General features: G+C 42.5%; 1 protein-coding gene across 4 annotated transcripts in view; it reads left to right on the plus strand.

Annotated features, from left to right (window-relative positions):
* The window catches only part of Ifrd1 (interferon-related developmental regulator 1), a 45,576-nt gene that overhangs the window by 18,268 nt on the left and 7,712 nt on the right, over window positions 1–19,596 (plus strand). For 3 of the 4 annotated variants that reach the window (XM_013510566.1, XM_005377320.2, XM_013510567.1), the window contains exons 2-8: window positions 10,253–10,357; window positions 10,642–10,726; window positions 11,664–11,788; window positions 13,303–13,460; window positions 14,797–14,847; window positions 14,962–15,140; window positions 15,229–15,337. In XM_013510566.1, coding sequence (XP_013366020.1) covers window positions 10,309–10,357; window positions 10,642–10,726; window positions 11,664–11,788; window positions 13,303–13,460; window positions 14,797–14,847; window positions 14,962–15,140; window positions 15,229–15,337 — 756 coding nt within the window. In that variant the 5' untranslated portion in view covers window positions 10,253–10,308. Of the gene's footprint in view, window positions 1–4,927; window positions 6,556–10,252; window positions 10,358–10,641; window positions 10,727–11,663; window positions 11,789–13,302; window positions 13,461–14,796; window positions 14,848–14,961; window positions 15,141–15,228; window positions 15,338–19,596 lie in introns of those variants that run through there. The other variant, XM_013510565.1, reaches the window with a different exon arrangement.

The following is a 19,596-nucleotide window of genomic DNA, read 5'->3' on the forward strand; positions in this document are numbered from 1 at the left end:
ACTGTATATCCAGATTTGAACCTGGAAGACTGAGTTAGAGACCTATGAAGAGCTCCTGTTGTCAGAAGCGTTCCTAGATGAAACAGGAGTTTAAATAGATCACCTCTCAAGTGTTTTTCAAAGTTAAGATTCTCTAGTTGTTTGGCCAGAAGACTGATGTTACTGCATAGAGAAAACTGGGAAGAGAGCTGGTTGTACGGAGTTAGGTAGAGAGGCCAGTACGGAACACTTTGGTTTTGATTGTTTGACGTGACAAATGAAAAGGGCCAATGGCCTTCTTTATCTTCAAAGATAATTCCATGTGTGTACTGTTACTATGGAAAGCTTTTTCGGCATGGTATAAACAACATTGTCTTGTGTGGAGAAGGACATTCTTTGATTAGAATGCATTGAGGACACAATGATTTATTATTTGTTAGAGTTTCTTAAGATAAGGCTTCATTATACAGCTGGGATCAGCCTTGAGTATATGATCCTCCTGTCTGAGCCTCTTGAGTGGTGGGATTACAGGCATGTGTTGGATTATGTGTGGAGAAGGATAATCCTTTAATTATCCTTGCTAAAATGTTTGGTATCTGCCCATTTGTACTAGCTACGCCCTTGGTTCTTGCTCAATAAAAGGTGACTGAGATTGGTAATCGGGGCTGCAGTCCAAGAGGCTGTAAGCCCCCTGGTCCCAGAACTTTGTCTCTCTTGTTTTTCTTGTTTCTCTTAATTTTTCTTTTCATCTGCGGGCACCTCGTTCTTGGGACCTGACACCTGAATAGAACGACAGTCTTGCTCTAGTTATTGTGGAACTTAGGGTGCACAATACTATTCTAACACAGCCTGAGATTGTATTATTGATATTGCTGCAGCTTGGTGAAATAAACAACTTCCTTGTTTTCAAAGACAATTGAATATTATTCTTGCTAGAAATTTTGCTAGAGAAAGTACATGCGATTTCAAAACTGAAAACCACACCCCCACAAGTCTCCTTCACAACAGAAAGAAAAAAGGCAACTAAAATATACTTCAAGTCTTAATGAATTCTAACAAAATCTGCCATGATGTCCTTTCTTAACCTAACAGGGCTCTCGGATTTAGCATAGTGTGTTATCACCATTCTTGGTATTAAAACAAAAATGGCAAACCTGTTAAGAAAACAGTGCAACCTGAAACTTAATAGGTGGTGATCATTTTGAAAAAATAGTTTGACTGAATAACATTACTATTTGATATATTCTTCTATAAGCTGAGAGATATCCAAAAAATTGAAATCTGTCCAGTCGTCATCTGGCAGTCAACAACTGAACATCCCATGCATATTGACACTAGTGGTTCAAGGACACTAAAAGACAGGAGAACAAGTTAAGATTTTTCCCACATGGCCCTTTTCTAGCAGGACTGCATAGAGACCTGGGGCTCCTGGGAATAAGCAGTAGCTTGCACTGTAGAAAGTGGGCCAACGACAACCTTGGTATCAGATGGCCCTGGGTTTTAATCACTGACTCACTGTTTACCAATGGTCTGACCTCAGGGAAGTTGCAAAACCTCTCTGAACCGGTTTCTTTATCCACAAAATGGTTAAGATTTACCCTCTTTGGGTTCCTGTGAGAGTTACATGAGGTGTGTGAAGAGACCGGACCACAATGACAGCGTGAACTGCTGACAAGTGTCAGTCTCACTAGCATGCTTTCCCCACCACAGGTTCTTTGCTCTCAAGAAAACTGGTCAATACAGAAGAAATTCATTCCTTCACTCATTCAGACACAGAGATACTGTGTGTGCCTCCTTGGCACAGGGAGAGCGAGGGCTGAATCCCAGCCTGGTGGCCAGGTGTCCTCTTTTTTCTAACTCACGCAAAGGTGCTGTGTGTGATGGCAAAGACCTAGCATGTGTTTCGGAAATAGGCAACTTGGATTTTGCTTATCTGAGCTTGTATTTGATAGGGAAATGGATAAGGAATCAAAAATTGCAGCACATATAATGCCATTCTAGAGAAGACATTATAGGACATGGACAAGAGATGTTTGAATCAGGTAATTCGGGTGGCTCAGGTTCTGTGATTTAAGGATGAGGAAAGAGATTTTGGGGAAGGATGTTCAAGGAAGGAGTGATGTTTAATTACTTGTCTACTTCTTTAGTCATATTAATTCAATGTCTACTGTTATATGATTTGTGTCTAGATGTCCTCCAAAGCCTCATGTACTTTTCGATGGGGTATTTTGGGTGGTAGCTGAATCTAGAGCTTGTGACTGATTCATGGAGCAATGCTAGGATTAAGGGTGTTGGGATTCAGGGTGGCTGATTGCTGGATCAGCCCACTGATTGGATTGGCACTGGCCTATCCAATAAAATGAAAAGGGACAGAGAGAGTCTTGCCTCCCCTCTTTTGCTCTCTCTCCCTTATTGCTTTTGCTGCCTTCCACCACCATGAACTGTTGCCCCTCTGCCATGCGCCACCTGCCTTGGAGCCAGCTGATGATGGAGTGAAAACTCCCACAAACTGGGAGTTAAATAAACCTTTCCTCCTTTAACCTTGGGGGTGAGGTATTTTGTCTCAGCAACCAGAAAAGTAACTAAGACATCCACTAAGTGCTATCTACTGTTCCAGTGCTGAAGATAAAGTAGTGAATAAAGTAAACAGGATCTCTTTTCTAATAATTCTAATATTCTCATCGAGGAGAGAGATGATAATCATGGAACTAGAAGAGTCGGAGGTAGTGAGCCTGCTTCGCGAGAAGAGCAGAGGCGAGGTGGTGGTGGTGCGGGCGTGAGGCTGCTATTTAGGATGGAGAGTAGGAGGCCTCTCGGGGAGGTGTCATTTAAGTTGGGATCTGAATGGCAACTGTGGGAAGCTCATGCTAATCACATCAGGCAGAGAGAGCAGCTACTGTGAAAATCTTAAGCAGGGAATGAACTTTGTGCTTTTGCGTTGGCCAGGAAGACTGACTGGTGAGGCTGAGGCGCAGCAGTGAGAAGAGGGATGGAAGGACAGATGGGAAATGGGCAGGTGCCAAGCCTGTATGAGGCCCAGAAACGAGAGCCAGGGAGCCCCGAGACCTGCTGGGAGTCAGATATGGCAGGGGAGGCTGTGTTAAGCGAAGAGAAGTAATTTGGGAGTTATAAGCAAGAACCAGATTCTGACAATTCCTATATGGAGGACTGGGGAGAGATTTAATTCTGCTTAATGCTATGTATAGAAACGCAAGGTGGTCCTGGCTGAAGACATTCAAAGGAAAGCTTTTATGTTCATGCCTCTAAGGAAGGTTTGAATATGTATGTGCCATTTGCTCTTGAATGAAAGCCTCACGACAGCTGAAGGGTGCCCCCAAATTCTGATTAATGTAGCACTTTACAAAATTTTCATGTACTTACGATGATGGTGAGATCTGTTCGATGGAATATTTAACTAAGTTGTGTTTTAGAGGAGGAAATACATCTTACAGGATACTGAATGGTAAGAGGTAGCATAGGGTGTCAAGATGGTAACAAATATGCCATTTTTAAAGGACAGCATAGAAACGTTCCTCTGTTTCACAGGCAGACATTGCTAGTTGTCTTCCTTATATCCATAATTTCCCCTTCATTCTTAAGAAACAGAACCTTAGATTTGATTGCCAACAAGTCCAACTACATACACCTGCCTTCTAGCCTGCCCTGCAGCCAGGGATCATCACAGGATTTGATTGTAGCCGCGGAGACGGAGGCAGAGGCACCTGGGAGGATGTGCTTCCCTGAACAGAAGGCAAAGCCTGCCTTGGACAAAGCTTTGTCCTGTTCCCTGTTGTGCTTCCTCTTTCTTCCTGCATTTGTAATTATTTGTTGACTCAATGTTTGAAGTCTTGTAATTCCTTTAAACATGGTCCAAAACAATATATTTAGTGGAAAACCACCATCATTACATGAGGCAAATGGCTAAGTTTTTGATACTTGTACTGATCTGGTAAACTAGAGATGTAAAACTATGATAAGGTGATTGTATCAAAGGTATGTCTCAGAATCCATTATACTGAAATTCATACTCCAGATATGTAATGATAGCTTTTGTTTTACTTTGGCTCAAAAAAAATGAACTGTTCTGTAAAATAATTATTTTGTAAACTGTTCTTTAACCATACACTGACTATAATTAAATACATAAGTTCTTTAGGTTCTGAGGAATACAGAGCTAAGGAAAGAAAGATTTTTGTTTGGCGGAAGCTAGCAATTTCATGATATGACAGATGTGTTCACAAGTGTAAAACCACCACGTACATGATGAGGTAGGCTCTGAACAGTCCTGCCCAAGAACAGCCTCTGAGTGGACGTGTAAGCATGCAGAAATAAAGCACCTTCCCCAAATGCTGGCAAAGGACAAATTCTAAGGATTAGAAGCCAGACATTAGGCTTCGGTGATGGGACTGAGAAAGTAGCAACATGATTGCCTTAGCGCTGTCATATGTTGATTTTGCACGGTAAAAAGCCCGGGGTTATAAAAGATAAGGAGTTTACGGTTCTATGCTCCTCTAAAACCTATGCCAACACCACTGAATTTCAGATGGGCCTGCACCAGACACAAGGCAATCAGTGGGAGCCCTGTCTGCCAACCCCCATCCTTGCCTGTTGTTTGTGGCTCTGAGCAATTTATTTGCTGCTTCAGGCTTAAACAAAGTAAAAGCAACCGAGAAATGGTAGGGCTGTGCGGTGTTTTAAGTGTTATTTTATGAATAACACTGGAAGAGTTAGGAGAAAGAAAAGACTCTGGCTGGAGGCTTCAAGAAGGCGCAGCATTTGAGCTAGGTCTGAAAAGATGGACACAGTTTCGTAGGGTGAAGATGTAGGGACAGGCCTCACAAGAACATGAAACCATGCTCGATGAAATGGCAGTGGGAGAGCAGCGCTGTGGGCTGGAACCGAACTGCAGCTCCCGTCAGCTGAAGAATAAGGCCTAACGGCAAAGAGTGGAAGAAGAGACCAGAAGGGGGTCAAGGGCAAGCCAATGGAGTTGGCATTTAATGTAGCAGTACCTGGGAACCACGGTATTCTCGTAGCAAACATTAAAGCAGGGGGTAATAAAAAGAGGATACAAGAGTGAATCTTGCAGTACCGCTGGGCAGGAAACATGGGCAGATAGACGGAGGTCATGTGTGACTGGTGAACGGGCTGTGAATTTCAGCTTTCGGGGGGACACTCGAGAAAGAGCAGCCACGTGTGAACCTGAGCGTTGGATGTGAACACACGGGAGGGAGGACACTAGCACGGGGAACACGGGAAGAGGGAAGCTCTGTCCTTGCTGTACTTGTTTACAGATGTTAGGTCGAGGGCAAGAGTGACAGTCAGGTGGAAACGGGGAGCTCAGGTGAGAGGTGGGGCAGAGACTGAGTCACCTACACTGGGGTGAGTCAGTGAGCTTGGCCCGTCATAAGCGTAGAACGTGGACCTAATTACAAGCCCAAAATAGAGGACAAATGGAACAAGGAAGACCAGGAGATCCAGAAGTACCCGAGAAACAAAACAAAACCCGCTGCAATTACTGATATTTATAGTCCCAGTTCGTTCAGCCACCTGTCAAGTTCTCAGAAACTCTTATCCCAGGTGGGGTTGTCAAGGACGCGTCCTTGGGTAGAAATCTGAGCCACTGAATTCCAGATGTGCTGGGTGTTCTCTGGTGTAGAGGTGGGGCGCGACACAAGCGACACAGCCGAAGTAGAGGAAAGCACACTTTTTGGGGGCACTGTGGGCTACAGAGCCGCGATGGGTACCGACGATCGCTACACGGACCCCACAGCGGCAGTCATGGCAAGTTCCCAAAGAGGGGTACGGCCGTGCTCGGCAGAGGCGGGGAGAGGGCAAGGCAGATCCGCTGGGGAGAGGGCCTGCGGGGCCTGCGCCGCCGGGTTGGAGCCGGCTCCCTCCTCGGCGTTCCCGCCGCGTGGCTCAGCGCCGGGCGCGGCGCCCGGCAGGGGCGGGGTCACGACTCTTGAAGTGAGTGGGCAGAAAGGCCGTTGGGGGAACGGGCAGGGGCGGGCCGACCCCACCCCCGGGCCTACTACATTTCCCAAGATCCAGTGCTCTCCCGAAGACTGCGGCCCGGGCGCAGAGTGCAGATTTGCGGCATGGGATTGGGAGTCAGGGTCCAGGTGTTGCCCTAGTGGACGCTAGTGGGGAGATCTTCAGCGATTGGCTATCGAACACTCTAGCCTCGCCCTTCATTGGTGACGTCAGGCAGCTGTCTGGCTACTTAAGGCGTCGCAGTCTCCCCCGCCCCGCCTTAGCTCCCGCGCTAGAGAGAAACATGTATCGTTTCCGATCACAGCTCTTCACGGGGATTTCTGCTGCCGCCGCTGCCCACTCGTACCCCCGTCGCTTCTCGCCTCTGTTGTTAGCCGAAGACTCGCCTCTCAGCCGCCCGACGCACAGACGCACGAGTAGAAAGTGCAGCTCCATCGGCTGATCTTCACTGAGCTCCCAGTTTAGGCGGCACCGGGCGTCCCACGATGCCGAAGAATAAGAAGCGGAACGCTCCCCACCGCGGTGGCAGTGGTGGCGGCGGCGGCTCAGGGGCAGCCGCGGCGACGGCGGCGACAGCAGGTAAGGGCATCCCGCCGCCGGCGCCGGGTTGCCGGCCGGGCTCCTTCGGGGGCTCGACGGGAGCTGTAGTTCGCTTGCCCCCGGACGCGTGCGCTTCGAGGTCGCGTGGCGCGGCTCTGGACTACAATTCCCGGCGTGCCCGGCGCCCGCCGTCGCGCAAGTCGGGTCTGGCAGGCGCACCGGGCTGGGGCGCCGGCCGCCGGGCGGGGACGAATGGGTTGGGGGTTTGGCAGTGTCCGGATCCGGGTGCCCTGGAGCTGGGCGGGAAAGGAGCTGTGCCCGGAGGCTGCCGCCGGCTGTCCCAAGCTCGCTGTCTGACGCAGGGTGGGGCCGAGCTCGGGTGGCGTCCTGGCTGTCATCCGTCGCCTGTAGCACCCGGCTCCATTATGGAGTTCGTGGAGTGCCAAGACGTCCGGCCGCTTCCGGCCGGCTCTGGCTTCTCGCGGCCCTGGCTGTGCACCAAAGGACTGGGTTGGCGCAGGGACGCGGGAGCGGCGTCCGTCCCGCCGTCTGCTTGCACGACCCGCTTGTCCACCTGGTCGGGCCCCCGGGCGGTGGCGTTGCAGGCGGGGGCCACCGCCCCACCCTGTGCACCGGCCATCCCCCCCAACACACGAGGCACCTGTGCCAGCCTCGAACCCCCAGCCCCATTGCCCCCTTGTCCAGGAGACTGGGCCAAAGGCGTGGTGTCTTTGTGCTGCCTTCTGTAGGTCTGCAGGGTAGGCAGGCGTGGTGAGGAGCGCAAATGCAATTGGCTGTGAGTTTAGGGCACAGCAAAGTAGGAAAAAGCTTTTTCCTGGATGGGTGGGTGCTTAACCGAATATGGACTTGTACTTAGCAACCATAAAGTTAAGAAGAAAACGACTCCAATCAGAGGACAACCCACACACAGAAACTCCACACTAAACGCACGTCGAGTAGTATTAAACTGGGTGCAGTCATCTCATTTAGTGTTTTAAGACTGTGGAGTTGAGTGTTGGACCATCCACAGACATCACATCAGGTTAGTATTAGAGATTAGGTGATTGTCTACCCAGCTGCCACTCTAATTCACTCTTAGCCCACTGTTCATTAGAAAAGTAAACATACCAGTTACTGTATCATGTTAAGGATGGTTACAAAGAGGCATTTGAAAAACACTCCTACAGGATTTACAGCACCCAAAACTTGTGCTCCTGTATTAAACATTTAATAATTGATAATAGGAGCAATTACTAATATCGTTCTTCTTTTTCTTTACATGGCTCTTTATTTTGATTGAATGTTTTCCATTCTTCTCAAGGTGTGAAATCTCGTTTATGACTTCTGGTTGCACTGGGCCAGATGAGGATACGTCTCCAGCTGTGTTTGAGCTTTTCCTTATCAGAAATAGTTGGATTCGGTCTAGAAAAGCCATATTGACTTTATTCTTGAGTTTACTTTTTGTTGGTAAATGGAAATAATGGAGAAGCAGCTAGGTAATGGTTTTGAAAATAGAAATATGAATAGTGGTGTCTAAATCACAAATGGTCATTCCCGCTTGAAGCTTTCTGGTGAGCCTCCTTCTGTGTAGTTCTCATTGTACAGGCCTCTGGTGGTGGAAAAACTGACCTTGAAATTTCATATCAAAACCTATTTATGACCTATCATCAGCCTTTTCATTGGTGCCTTTTAAATTATTTTTGATGGAAAAGAGACATTTAACACCGCATTTCAGCATATAGGAGCACTTCACTCATTTTAACATGTATATGCAAATGGAAAGTAATTATGTATTTGATTAGTTGACACAACTGTACATGCTTTGAATAATTTTGGAAGCTTACATAATAACTTGTGAACTCTGGTTACCTCTTGCAAATGGGCTGAAGGAAAAAGTTACAGAGATGTTATTGAACTTTTTGGTAACTTTATCTTGGCCTTACATGAACGTTTTGCTTATTCAATAAATAATGATAGTTGAGTAGAAGAGATGGAAATTTATCACATTTACTTAAAAACCACATACCTTGTTGATATTTTTTAATGACATGTAAAAGAATGGTTTTTAAATGACGTCTCCATAACCAAAGAAATAACCAACTTTATCACTTTAATGAGCTTCCTATTTAGACTGTTCTTTTAAGTTAGTGGAGAGTTCTAGGAAGCTTAAGAAAAGTACCCTTTTATACAAGCATGCATTCCTGTCATAGCACCTGCTGTAATTTGAAGAGAGCAGTTTTATGAAACAATCTGGATAGTAAGTAAGCCCTCTAGCACAAAAGGACTTTATATGCCTTTAGTGCCACCTCATTGGGGTTACTTAGGATCAAAGGTGTGACTTAGCTGGCATTCCTGCAAGGTCTCTGCTTTTCTTTTTTTTTAAACTCTTTCTCTTGAATCGTGGAAAGAAATCATTGAGACTGATTACTTAAGAGAAGGAAGTGAATAACAGCTGCACAGGAATACTATTAGTAATAGGCTGAATATGAAAAAAAATGTAAATTGCCTTGTGAGTAAATGTGATAATATTAATCATATGACGCTCGACTTGCCGTGATGTCTAGTCATGAAAACAGACTCAGAAATAGATATGATGTCACAGGTCTTTGTTTGTTTCTACCCTAAACATTGTGATTAAGGCATTTTAGGATCTTAGCCTCATTGCATGTTTTACTACTTTTGCTGCTTTGGCAGGAAACAAGCAAATTTGAAGGGCACTTGCTTTCTTTGTTAATTTAAAAAAATCTTCTAAATTCTGCTTTGATTTTAAAAAAAAGACAACTCCCTATTTTAAAGAAGACTGCTGTAACCCAACTGTAACAGGCTTAAACTTGGAGGACTTAAGCAGTCAGGTAGTAAATAATAGGACTTTGAACCCAGAGAACTAGTGATAGTTGGAGAAACCTTTTGAGTTTATTGATGCCAGAAATTGGGCTCAGGGGTAAATCAGTTAATTCAAGGTCATTTTGAGGAAGAATATGGGACTCATTTTAACTCAGTAACTCAGTGTAACTCATGACTGGGTAGTCTTTCTACTAATAAAAAATGGAGAAGTTACTATGAATGTATTCCTTAAGTTAATAAAATAAAGATATTGTAGTTTCAAAAGAGGACTTTTTAAAAATACAGTTATGTAAGCTTTAATTGATATTTTTACATTCTTAGGTATGCTGGAACCTTTCTTTTAAAGGTTATTTATTTAGGCTTTTTTAACATAGCGAATAACCAAGACTTTCATTTTAAGCTAAAATTTAGTTATTTTTAAAACTACCCTTCCTTAACATAGACATATGTATGTCTTTAGTTTTCTGTGACCTCAGACATCTACCTGCAAACATAGGCACCAGTTAATACTAAGCTGTCGTGACCTTGAGAAGACATATTGATGTGTCTTCTTCTTACTGTGATCTATGACATAATACTCTCTTTCTCAATGTATTTCATTGTGCTTTATGATTCACAATTACAGTTTGGAAGTAATTTTTTCATTCTATTGTGTTTTGTATCATCAATCTTATTACAATTTATATATTTCTAAAGTTGATTTATATTGCAATTAGTGCTCTGAAATATAGATTAGATTAGGTGAATTGCCTTTAGGGATATTTAAGTATGTGCTTTTGGGATATCATCACCTTTCTAAAAAGTAAGTTTGAGTTTTAAACTAAAAACTCTCAAACATTTCTATAGATAGCAACAAAATCGTCTGCTGCTTCCCCTTTTAATTAACCTGCAGGTGGCCAGCATCGAAATATTCAACCCTTTAGTGATGAAGATGCATCAATTGAAACGATGAGCCATTGCAGTGGTTACAGCGATCCTTCCAGCTTTGCTGAAGATGGTATGTTTTAAATTCGAACTTGCAGCTTTACATAAAAAATGTTCTGCGTGGGGGATGTCTCATACAGACCTAAGGCAGTGATGGCGAACCTTTTAGAGACTGAGTGCCCAAACTGCACTTATTTGTTGCAAAGTGCCAACACTTCCGTTCAACCTGAATATCTGAGGCGTGGCTGCTGGGGCGACTTGGCTGAGTGCTGATGGAGAGGCCTCTGTGTGCCCAGCGTGGCACACGTGCCATAGGTTTGGTATCTTTTTTCCTTACTTTCTAATATTTGTTTATAGGACCAGAGGTCCTTGATGAGGAAGGAACTCAAGAAGATTTAGAGTACAAATTGAAGGGATTAATTGACCTAACCTTGGACAAGAGGTAGGAAATATATTTAAAATCTCTGCCTTCTGATCGGTTGTCGTGGGACATACTGGTAATTTCTGGTAACTGTGGGAGGGTGAGGCAGGACAAGTTCAAGCACCTCCTGGGCGACTTACTGAGACCATGCATGTCTCAGAATGAAAAATGAAGAAAAGGTCTGGGATATATATAGCGAAGTGAGAAAGCCCTGGGTTCAACCCCCAGTACTACAAGAAACAAAACCTTCTCTGTTCTAGGTGATTCTAATCAGCCACCTTACATGTATAATTTGTGTAGTTCTCTGAAAGAGCAGTGTTTTTCTAAGCTTGATTTGTTTACTTTGGGTGATGTGTTTCTCGTTCCTTTGGTCTTTTGATGTGGTTGGTAAGATGTGCGTAATGTTTAGGTTTGAATTAGTCATTGTTCCAGCATCATAGCATATTATAAGTATATTTGATTGTAATTGAAATAGCTGTGCTGAATTGAAAGTTAATGTTCAACTGGAAATGACAGCTGAACTTTGTTTTAAGTTGCTTGAACATTAATTTTGTTACGGACATGAAAAATACTGTGTTCCTCATACAGTAGCTCTAGAATTGAATTAAATAAATAAATGGAATGTTTTTAAAAGCTCAGAAGGTTCAAACATGAATTCTAGACTTTTTTGTAATGCTAAAAATATAAATTTACTTACATAATATAGGAGTCTTGTGCATTGAAACCATACAATCCTTAGTCATGGCTGTTAAACTACTAAACAGAAAAATGGTAGCTCTAAAGGGGTTTAAAAATCTTTTGTGTGTTAGGTAAATTGTAGATGAATATTATATTATTGAAAAATACTTAGACCTTGGTGACAATTGGATGAGAAGATGTACAGATAGAAGTAAGCTGTTTTGAAGTCACTGCTTATGGCATACTCCCACCTAGATCTTTCTCTTATTACCTTAAATAGTGCGAAGACAAGGCAGGCAGCTCTTGAAGGCATTAAAAATGCACTGGCTTCCAAACTGCTCTATGAATTTATTCTGGAAAGAAGAATGACATTAACTGATAGTGTTGAACGCTGCCTGAAAAAAGGTAACACTGTTATTTTTGAGTTACTGGCACAGAACTAATACAGACTTTGCTATCTTTGCGGTAATGGTTGTTAATTATACTGGAATACTAGCTCGCTCTTAAGACTGGTGGTATAATATGATTAACAGAACTCAGAGTGAGATTTGTTAGAAACTTTGTTTATGCAGTAACATTGAAATTAGGAAGGATTGGTGTTGGACTCCTTTTTGGATCAGAAGAGGTGACTGCTAGCCTTGTTATTCAAGAAAGGTTTGACAGTGTCAGTTGTCAGCATAATGTATAATTTCAAAAGCCACTGTACTTCATTTTCTAAACTTGAATCATGTAGTTCCTTTTTCCTTTGCATGCACTTAAAGCATCTGTACGTGTAAATGATATCATTTTCAGGATAACCCTTGAAATATTTGAATCCTAAAACTTTGTGGTAGGGATTCTGGAATTCATGTCGTGATGATACACCTTTGAAAAATAAAGAGACACCTTCAAGAGGAAGTCTAGTGTCAGCAGACTTCAGGGTTAGGAAGCACCAGTTATTAAAAAGATTCACATGTACCAGTTTACTTATTTTGTCAAGTAAGGACATTATAAACATAATTGCTTTCTGTAATTACCACGTTAGTAAAAAAATCCAGCACCAGAAAAATAGGGAGCCCAGTTTCTTCAATGTGAATGAACTTCCGTATGTCTGTATTTTTCTCATCTTGCCTTGGGGTGAAAGCTGTCATGAATGAAACCTTTGATGAGATCCACTATAATTTTATAGAATAAGGAAAGATCTAGAGACAGTGAGTTGGCTCCACACTTGTGTAACTTCTTAGTGGTACAGTTGACAGCAGAGCCAACTGTTTCGAGATAACAATGGCTTTTTACAGACTGAAACTGACGCCCATAATGATAGTTGGACTAGATGACTTAAAAAACTGCATTCCAGTGTGCTTACTTACGTAGTTTTAATTTATCAGGTAGTTTAGGTTTAGTGTTTCCCCAAACCCCTCAGTGCATACAATTGTCAAAAAAATTTACCTTTATGTGAATATATTTTCTGTGGTTTTAAAGATTCTCTTATTTTCAATGCGTGATTTTATTAAAGTTTCAGAAGGAAACCCAGAACAGTTATTTGATAGACCTGTGTACATCTGAAGTGCTTAGGAGAGTAATTCATGGGCTACTTGAACACCCATTCTGAGTGTCTTTAAGAGCTGGAAAGCAGAAAGCAACGTGAAACACATTTTGTTGAACCAGTACAGGCCTCCCTTAAGAGGAAGATTAATTAATCTCCATTTTATAGAAGAGTGAACCTGCTTAGAGATTAAGAGTAGGTGGTAGTTGTTGGCTAGTTCATGGCAGATCTAGGATTTGATTGCTAAGTTTCTACTGACGTCCAAGCCTGGAGCACAGTAAGGGTTTCGTAAAGGGCAGGTGCTGTTTTGTAATTGAAAGAACTGGGGAGTGACCGTCTCGAAGCAGTGGTGTCCTGACAGTCCGCCACCGTGGCGTCTTGGCTGCCTTCACAGGGAAGAGCGATGAGCAGCGTGCAGCCGCAGCGTTGGCCTCCGTTCTCTGTGTTCAGCTGGGCCCCGGCATTGAAAGTGAAGAGATTCTAAGAACTCTGGGGCCCATCCTAAAGAAAATAATCTGTGATGGAGCAGCTAGCATCCAGGCCAGGCAAACTGTAAGTATAAGGTTTTTAAGTGTAGCATCTATCCAGGCATGATATACGCAGGCGTAAATAGGTTTTTGTTACTACTTTTTGTATTTGCCCTTTAGTTTAGGAAAAAGACGTAATATGACAGTTGTTTTCTTCAATTTTCTTACTCCAAAGAGCATCCTATATAGAGTAAACTTCCACGTCTTTGAAATTGATGGTCATGTTGTTCGGGATGATTATACAATAGTTTGATTGGAATTTAAAGAAAGGGGGTCTAGACAATGTTGAACTTAGTGTTATTAAGCTTTTTTTTATCCGTAGGTAAAATGCAGTTGTTTTCTTTTTCTTGGCTGCTGTGTCCTACATGTGTCCTTACAAAAACGCTGAATTTGGGTTGCCCTGTGCGTCTCTGAAACTCCGGCCTCTGACGTGTTTCTCCTTTCGAGATTTGAAAAAGCACTCATTCTCTAATCGACACTTTGTAGTTTGGTAGTTACTTAATTTTTGTGAGCTTCGTGCTTGTGTGCTTATTTCTTGGAAGCTGTTTGGAGTTTTCATAGTGAAGTCTTCATAAAAACCAACAAATGTAACACCTTTTTAGTGTTTAGTTTTTTGGCTTTTGGCAGACTGGGGATCAGACCCAGGTCCTTTGCCCTGAGCTATAGTCCTAGGCCCCCCCACCCTTTTTTTGAGAGCGAAGCTTGCAAAGTTGCCAGGTTTCCTAGGCTGGACTCAGACTTGTAGGCCTGCTCCTTCACCCTCCATAGTGCTGGAGTTACAGGTGTGAGCCCTCAGACCCACCTCATAGAAGTGTTTTAAAACCTTGGAAACCAGTAGCCATCTTAATGTAGAGTTTTTAATAGGGGGAGTAAGCTTCTTTATTGTAAACGTTGGAGCTTTTATGTCCATTTTTGAGTTAAGAGTTGAGATTTAAAATGATCTAGGCATTGGTGCTACATGTAAGAAGGAAACAATGAGGTGATATTAAAAGTGCTTCACTAAATGGAGAATAAGAAAAATAATAATTTAAATAATAGGCTGTGGGGCTGGAATGCATTTAGAAATTGTAACGTTCATGTGCACACACTGTCTCCTCCAATTTTATGAGTTAATAAAAAAAGACCCAAGAGGGACAGAGGCATTTTCCTCAAGGGGTATTGGGAGTTAGGTAGTGGAGACTGGGCTGAAAACCCACTTCCTTTAGCTCTTGACCAGTATTCTTTCTTTTCTCCTTTCCTTATAGGGTGCTAGAAACTAATATAGTCAAGTAGTGAAGAAAATTTTCTTCGAATTATAAGAACAGATGTAGAATTAAAAAAAAAAATTACCACCATTAATATGTTTTATTTTTTTTTTTTAGTGTGCAACTTGCTTTGGTGTTTGCTCTTTTATTGCCACAGATGACATTACTGTAAGTAGAAAACTTTGATGTGGTTATATGCAGTTATTAAATTAAATAACTGTGGTTATGTGCAGTTATTTCTAATTGAAGGGGATTGTCTTACTGTGTATTCTTTTCTGTTAGGAGCTGTATTCAACTCTGGACTGCTTGGAAAATATTTTCACCAAGTCCTATCTCAAAGACAAAGACGCCAATGGTATTTGCGGTGCCCCTTCCACAGTGCTCCATATCAGCTCGCTGCTCTCATGGACGTTATTGCTGACCATATGCCCAATCAGTGAAGTGAAGAAAAGGCTGGAGATGTATGCGTTTTTTATTTTGATACTTTATGAACATGTTTGGTTGGCATAACTGGTCACATTCACATGCTAATGACTGACTGTTTTCTAGGCATTTCCATAAACTTCCAAGCCTGCTTTCTTGTGATGATGTAAACATGAGAATAGCTGCTGGTGAATCCTTGGCGCTTTTGTTTGAACTGGCCAGAGAGATGGAGAGTGTAAGTATCTGATACTCAGAGGCAAAAGCTTGTGCCGCAAGGACCCATTACTCCATTGTGTGATCACAGTTAAGAATTGGATGTAAGTTCGGAGGATGGCCAGTGAAGAACCTGGTGACAGGTTCGTTGTCCTGTTTCTTGGCATGGGTAATACTTAGAGGGCATAAACTGACAGGAATCGGTAGAACAATATTTGAGCATAGTCACACTGAATCTTTGCTGCCTATAGAACTGAGGTTTACGGATGGTCTGTTCTTCATGGAGAATTACGTGTGCTATAATCTGTTCAGAACTGCTTAGGTTTCCCAGATACCCAACACATTAAGGCAGTAAAGCACGTGATACTTCATACTGAATAACAGACAAGTTGCTGGAATACTAACTTAGCATAGGTTTGAGATGAGCTGAATTGAATCCTCATTCCACATTGCCTTTTCGAGTGGCGCGTGTGCTTTGCAATTCCACTGTCCACTCACAGATGTTAGTCACCGTTGCTCTGCTCTTGAAGGCATTTGAGTTTGCGGTAGTTGGTGGCCCAGTTTCTTTGGTACTATTTCAACTTTAGTACTGAAAGTCCTGTGTTCAGGAAACCCTTTGTCTAAGGCACTGAATCTACCAGTATTTAGCTGTCACGATGACAAGTGAAAGCATCCAGTAAGAAAACCCAAATACGCCAGGTGTGGTGGCACACGCCTGTAATCCCAGCACTTGGGAGGCTGAGGCAGGAGGATCACTGAGAGTTCAAGACCAGTCTGGGCTACAAGTGAGCTGAAGGCCAGCCTGAACTGCATAGTGAGAGACCCTGTCTCAAAAAGACAAAAAAAAAGCAAACAAAAAAAAACCCAAATACATGGGTAATTGGCAAATAAGAACCATTTATCTAACCTTGATGCTAGATACTTTTTAATCTAAGGAGAAAGTATTTCCAGAATGGAGCATTTTCTGCAAATAAAGAAGTTAAGTAAATGAATATTTTGTAATAGTGTTAATAGTGTTCTGGGTTACCTGCTATATTTAGTCCTTTGTGGTCTATTCTAGACATGTATCTTAAAATGTTCAGGCTCTTAAAATTTGTGTGTGTGAAGTATCTGTGCGTAGCTCCTGTCCTCTGTGGAAGGGTGACAGGGAGGAATGGAAAATAAGCTAATGTAGCTAGTGATTCTCCTTATGAGAAAATTGAACTCGGATTTAGCAATTAATTTCTGAGCTAGTTAACAGTTAATGGCTCCTTAACCGCAAGACCCAGAAACCAGATGTCCCAAGTTTTAGTCTTGCATTTCTCTAGTAGCTAGAAACTAAATTGTTTTTTCTTTGAAATTCATCTTGCCGCGCGAGGTGGTGCTTGCCTGTAATCCCAGCACTCAACAGGCTCAGGCAGGAGGATTGCCACAAGTTCAAGCCCAGCTTGAACTGCATAGCAAGATCCTGTCTCAAAAAGACACACACACACACACACACACACACACACACCAAAGCATCTTAAAAGTAATAACGCAGTTTGAATTATACATGTTGAATTTGTTTAAATGTGTATAAGCGTAGCATATTACCACTACATACCTTTGTTTTCTGACTTAATAAATCATGCAGGAGAGCCAGGAGAACTCATCCAGACATGCTTTTTTTTGTTTGTTTTTTTTCTGGTACCAGGAATCGAACTCATGACCTTGTGCTTGCCAGGCAGGCGCTGTGCCGCTGAGCTAAATCCCCAGCCCCTCAGACATGCTTAATATGGCTTAAATACTTGTCCACAGACAGAAATGAACTGGTTTACGAATAGTACCTTGTCTGATATTTTTATTTAAGTAAGCTTTTTACTTGTGAGTAGTGGGGGTAGTTACAGTGTGGGCACTGACAGCTGTTTAGATCAGGGAGGCCTGGGAGTGGAGGGGCTCCATGGTACAGTGCTTGCCTAATGTGCAAAAGGCCATGGGTCGATCCCCTGCACCACAAAGAAAAGAACAAAAAGTTTAAAGCAGGAGGTTGATGCAAGGCATAGAAAGATTTAAAGTGGAGTTCTGGTAGCAAATGAATAGTGTTGAGTGTACTCAGAGCCTTTTGCTAATCTAATTTTGAGACGTTATTAACCTGTACATCTGTCATTGTGATGAATTCTGCCTGGGAAACTTAAGAAAAAAGTTGAGAAGAGCTGACTCAGGTTGGGTTTCTAAGAGTGAATTGGTTAGGGATTAATCACTGTGTTCACAGCTGGAGTTCGGCATCGTCACTTCCTTGTGAGAGCTCTCCTAGCTTACATTGTGCATTTGTCGTATGTGCAAGGAAGTGAGCTTGGAGCCCTGGTGTCTAGGTTCTCGTTTTTCTTGTACCCCGACGAGTTGGATGATGTTCAGCAACTTCTCTACGCCTCCCTCATTACCTTTACAGTGGAGAAAACAGTAGTAGCTATGCAGAGGGTTGCTGAGAACCACGGGTGCCGTGTGAGCAGTCGCTGTTCCTGTCATGCTCGATGTAACTGAGCAATGCCTTCATCCCCTCAGGAGTCCATTTAAGGAAGTTAAAGAGAGGCTGTTAGGTGGATAGAATTACAGGTCACGGGGCATGTGATGTACTGGTGCAAGACTGACTCAGAAAACAACAGATGGGAAGTATCCCCCAGGTCTCCTGTCCCACCACCATCCGGCCCGGTGGGAAATCAGGGCGTGGAACGAGAAAAAAGCCAGAGACTACCAGTGTACTCCGTACTAAATCTGATACCCCTAGATGGCATACTTCAGAAGGAGCAAGTCAAACACTTTCCCTACTTCTTACCTTTATAGGATAGCTGGCCCTGTGTAAAAACGTCTCCATACCTTGACAAAGGTATTCTGCCATGATTAACAAGAATTGGAAGAAAGAAGTCTTTGTCCTTGTGGAGTCATAAAACCATTTAGAGATATCTAGCACTTTGCAGTGAATTGGGGAGGGATCAAGTTCCCTTTTAATGCTAGATGCTCATAAGATTTGTGTTGCTTTTTTTTCTTTTCAGTGTTAGCGATCAAACTCAGGGCCTCACAGATGCTAGGCGGGCACTCTCCCACTACTGAGCCGTGCCCCAGCCCATGGTTTTCATATTCACAACACTTAGAATAGCTGTTGAAGACCAGCTTACTTCACGGTGTTTAGCTAGTGCTCCAGTGAGTTCTATATAGAAATGCTAGTTTTGGGTATGACTTTCTGTGACTGTAAGAATTTCACCTTGTCTAAACTCTTCTAAAAGTTGTTTTGTTTTGGAGACAAGGTCTCTCCACGTTGCCCAAGCGAGCCTTGAACTCGAGGGCTTCTTTTCTCTGCCTCCTGCGTAGCTGTGGTTACAGGCGTGCACCACTGTACCGGGCCCTTCCAAAAGTTTTCTGGGGCTTCATTTCATCCGAATTCCACTAAACTTTTAAAAACATTTTATTACAGTCACTATTTTGGTATGAACTAATTGTCTTTAGCTGACCAGTTTGTCAAATTTATGTTGTGTTAGTTTGAATAGACTATCAGAACAGTAAGAGCTGTCATACATTAATGGATATACTATTTTATGCATTTTTAATATTTCACTTAATCTTTATCATAAACCTGTGAGAGGCCACTGGAATCGTTTCTATTTTATAAAAGATGAACCTGAGGCACAAATTGCTAATGTTATTACACCCAAGCTTGTGCATATGTAAGTGGTTGAATGCTTGTGATTCAAACTTAGATGTTTTTACTGCAAAATCCATGTTTTACGTGACATTATACAGCTTCTAGGTGTAACTTGCTACTCAATTTTTTTTTTTTTGAAAGTTCTATATAAAATCCTCTAACTCTGGAATACAGAATAGTTCATGTTTCTTGGGCAGTTTGTTTTTATTACCACATTTACCTCCTCAACCATTATATAAAAGGGTGGGTATTCTCTTTTTAAGATGATAAAACAGATTCCCAGTTATTGAAACTTAGTATAGTGTGTGGTACATTTGAAATTCTAATCCAGGACTTTGATTCTGTTATATAATAATGACTGTGCTATTTTCATTTCATTATTGGTGAGAGTGAAAACCCTTGTTTGTACTCTGGAGCCCATTCTCTGTTCCAGAGCAGTTTTATTAGATAGTTACCTTCAACTCCAATAAAAAGCCTTTTGGATGCTATTTTTGTTACATGTTACATTTTCCTTTCTCCCATCTTTTTTTTTTTTTTTTTTTTTTTTTTCTTTGTCTTTTTGAGACAGGGTCTCCCTCTTGAGTTCAGGCTGGCCCTGAGCTCACTTTGTAGACCAGCTTGGTCTC

This window comes from Chinchilla lanigera, unplaced genomic scaffold (genome assembly GCF_000276665.1).
Source record: "Chinchilla lanigera isolate Chin_1 unplaced genomic scaffold, ChiLan1.0 scaffold00009, whole genome shotgun sequence".
NCBI classification, from domain to species: Eukaryota; Metazoa; Chordata; class Mammalia; order Rodentia; family Chinchillidae; genus Chinchilla; species Chinchilla lanigera.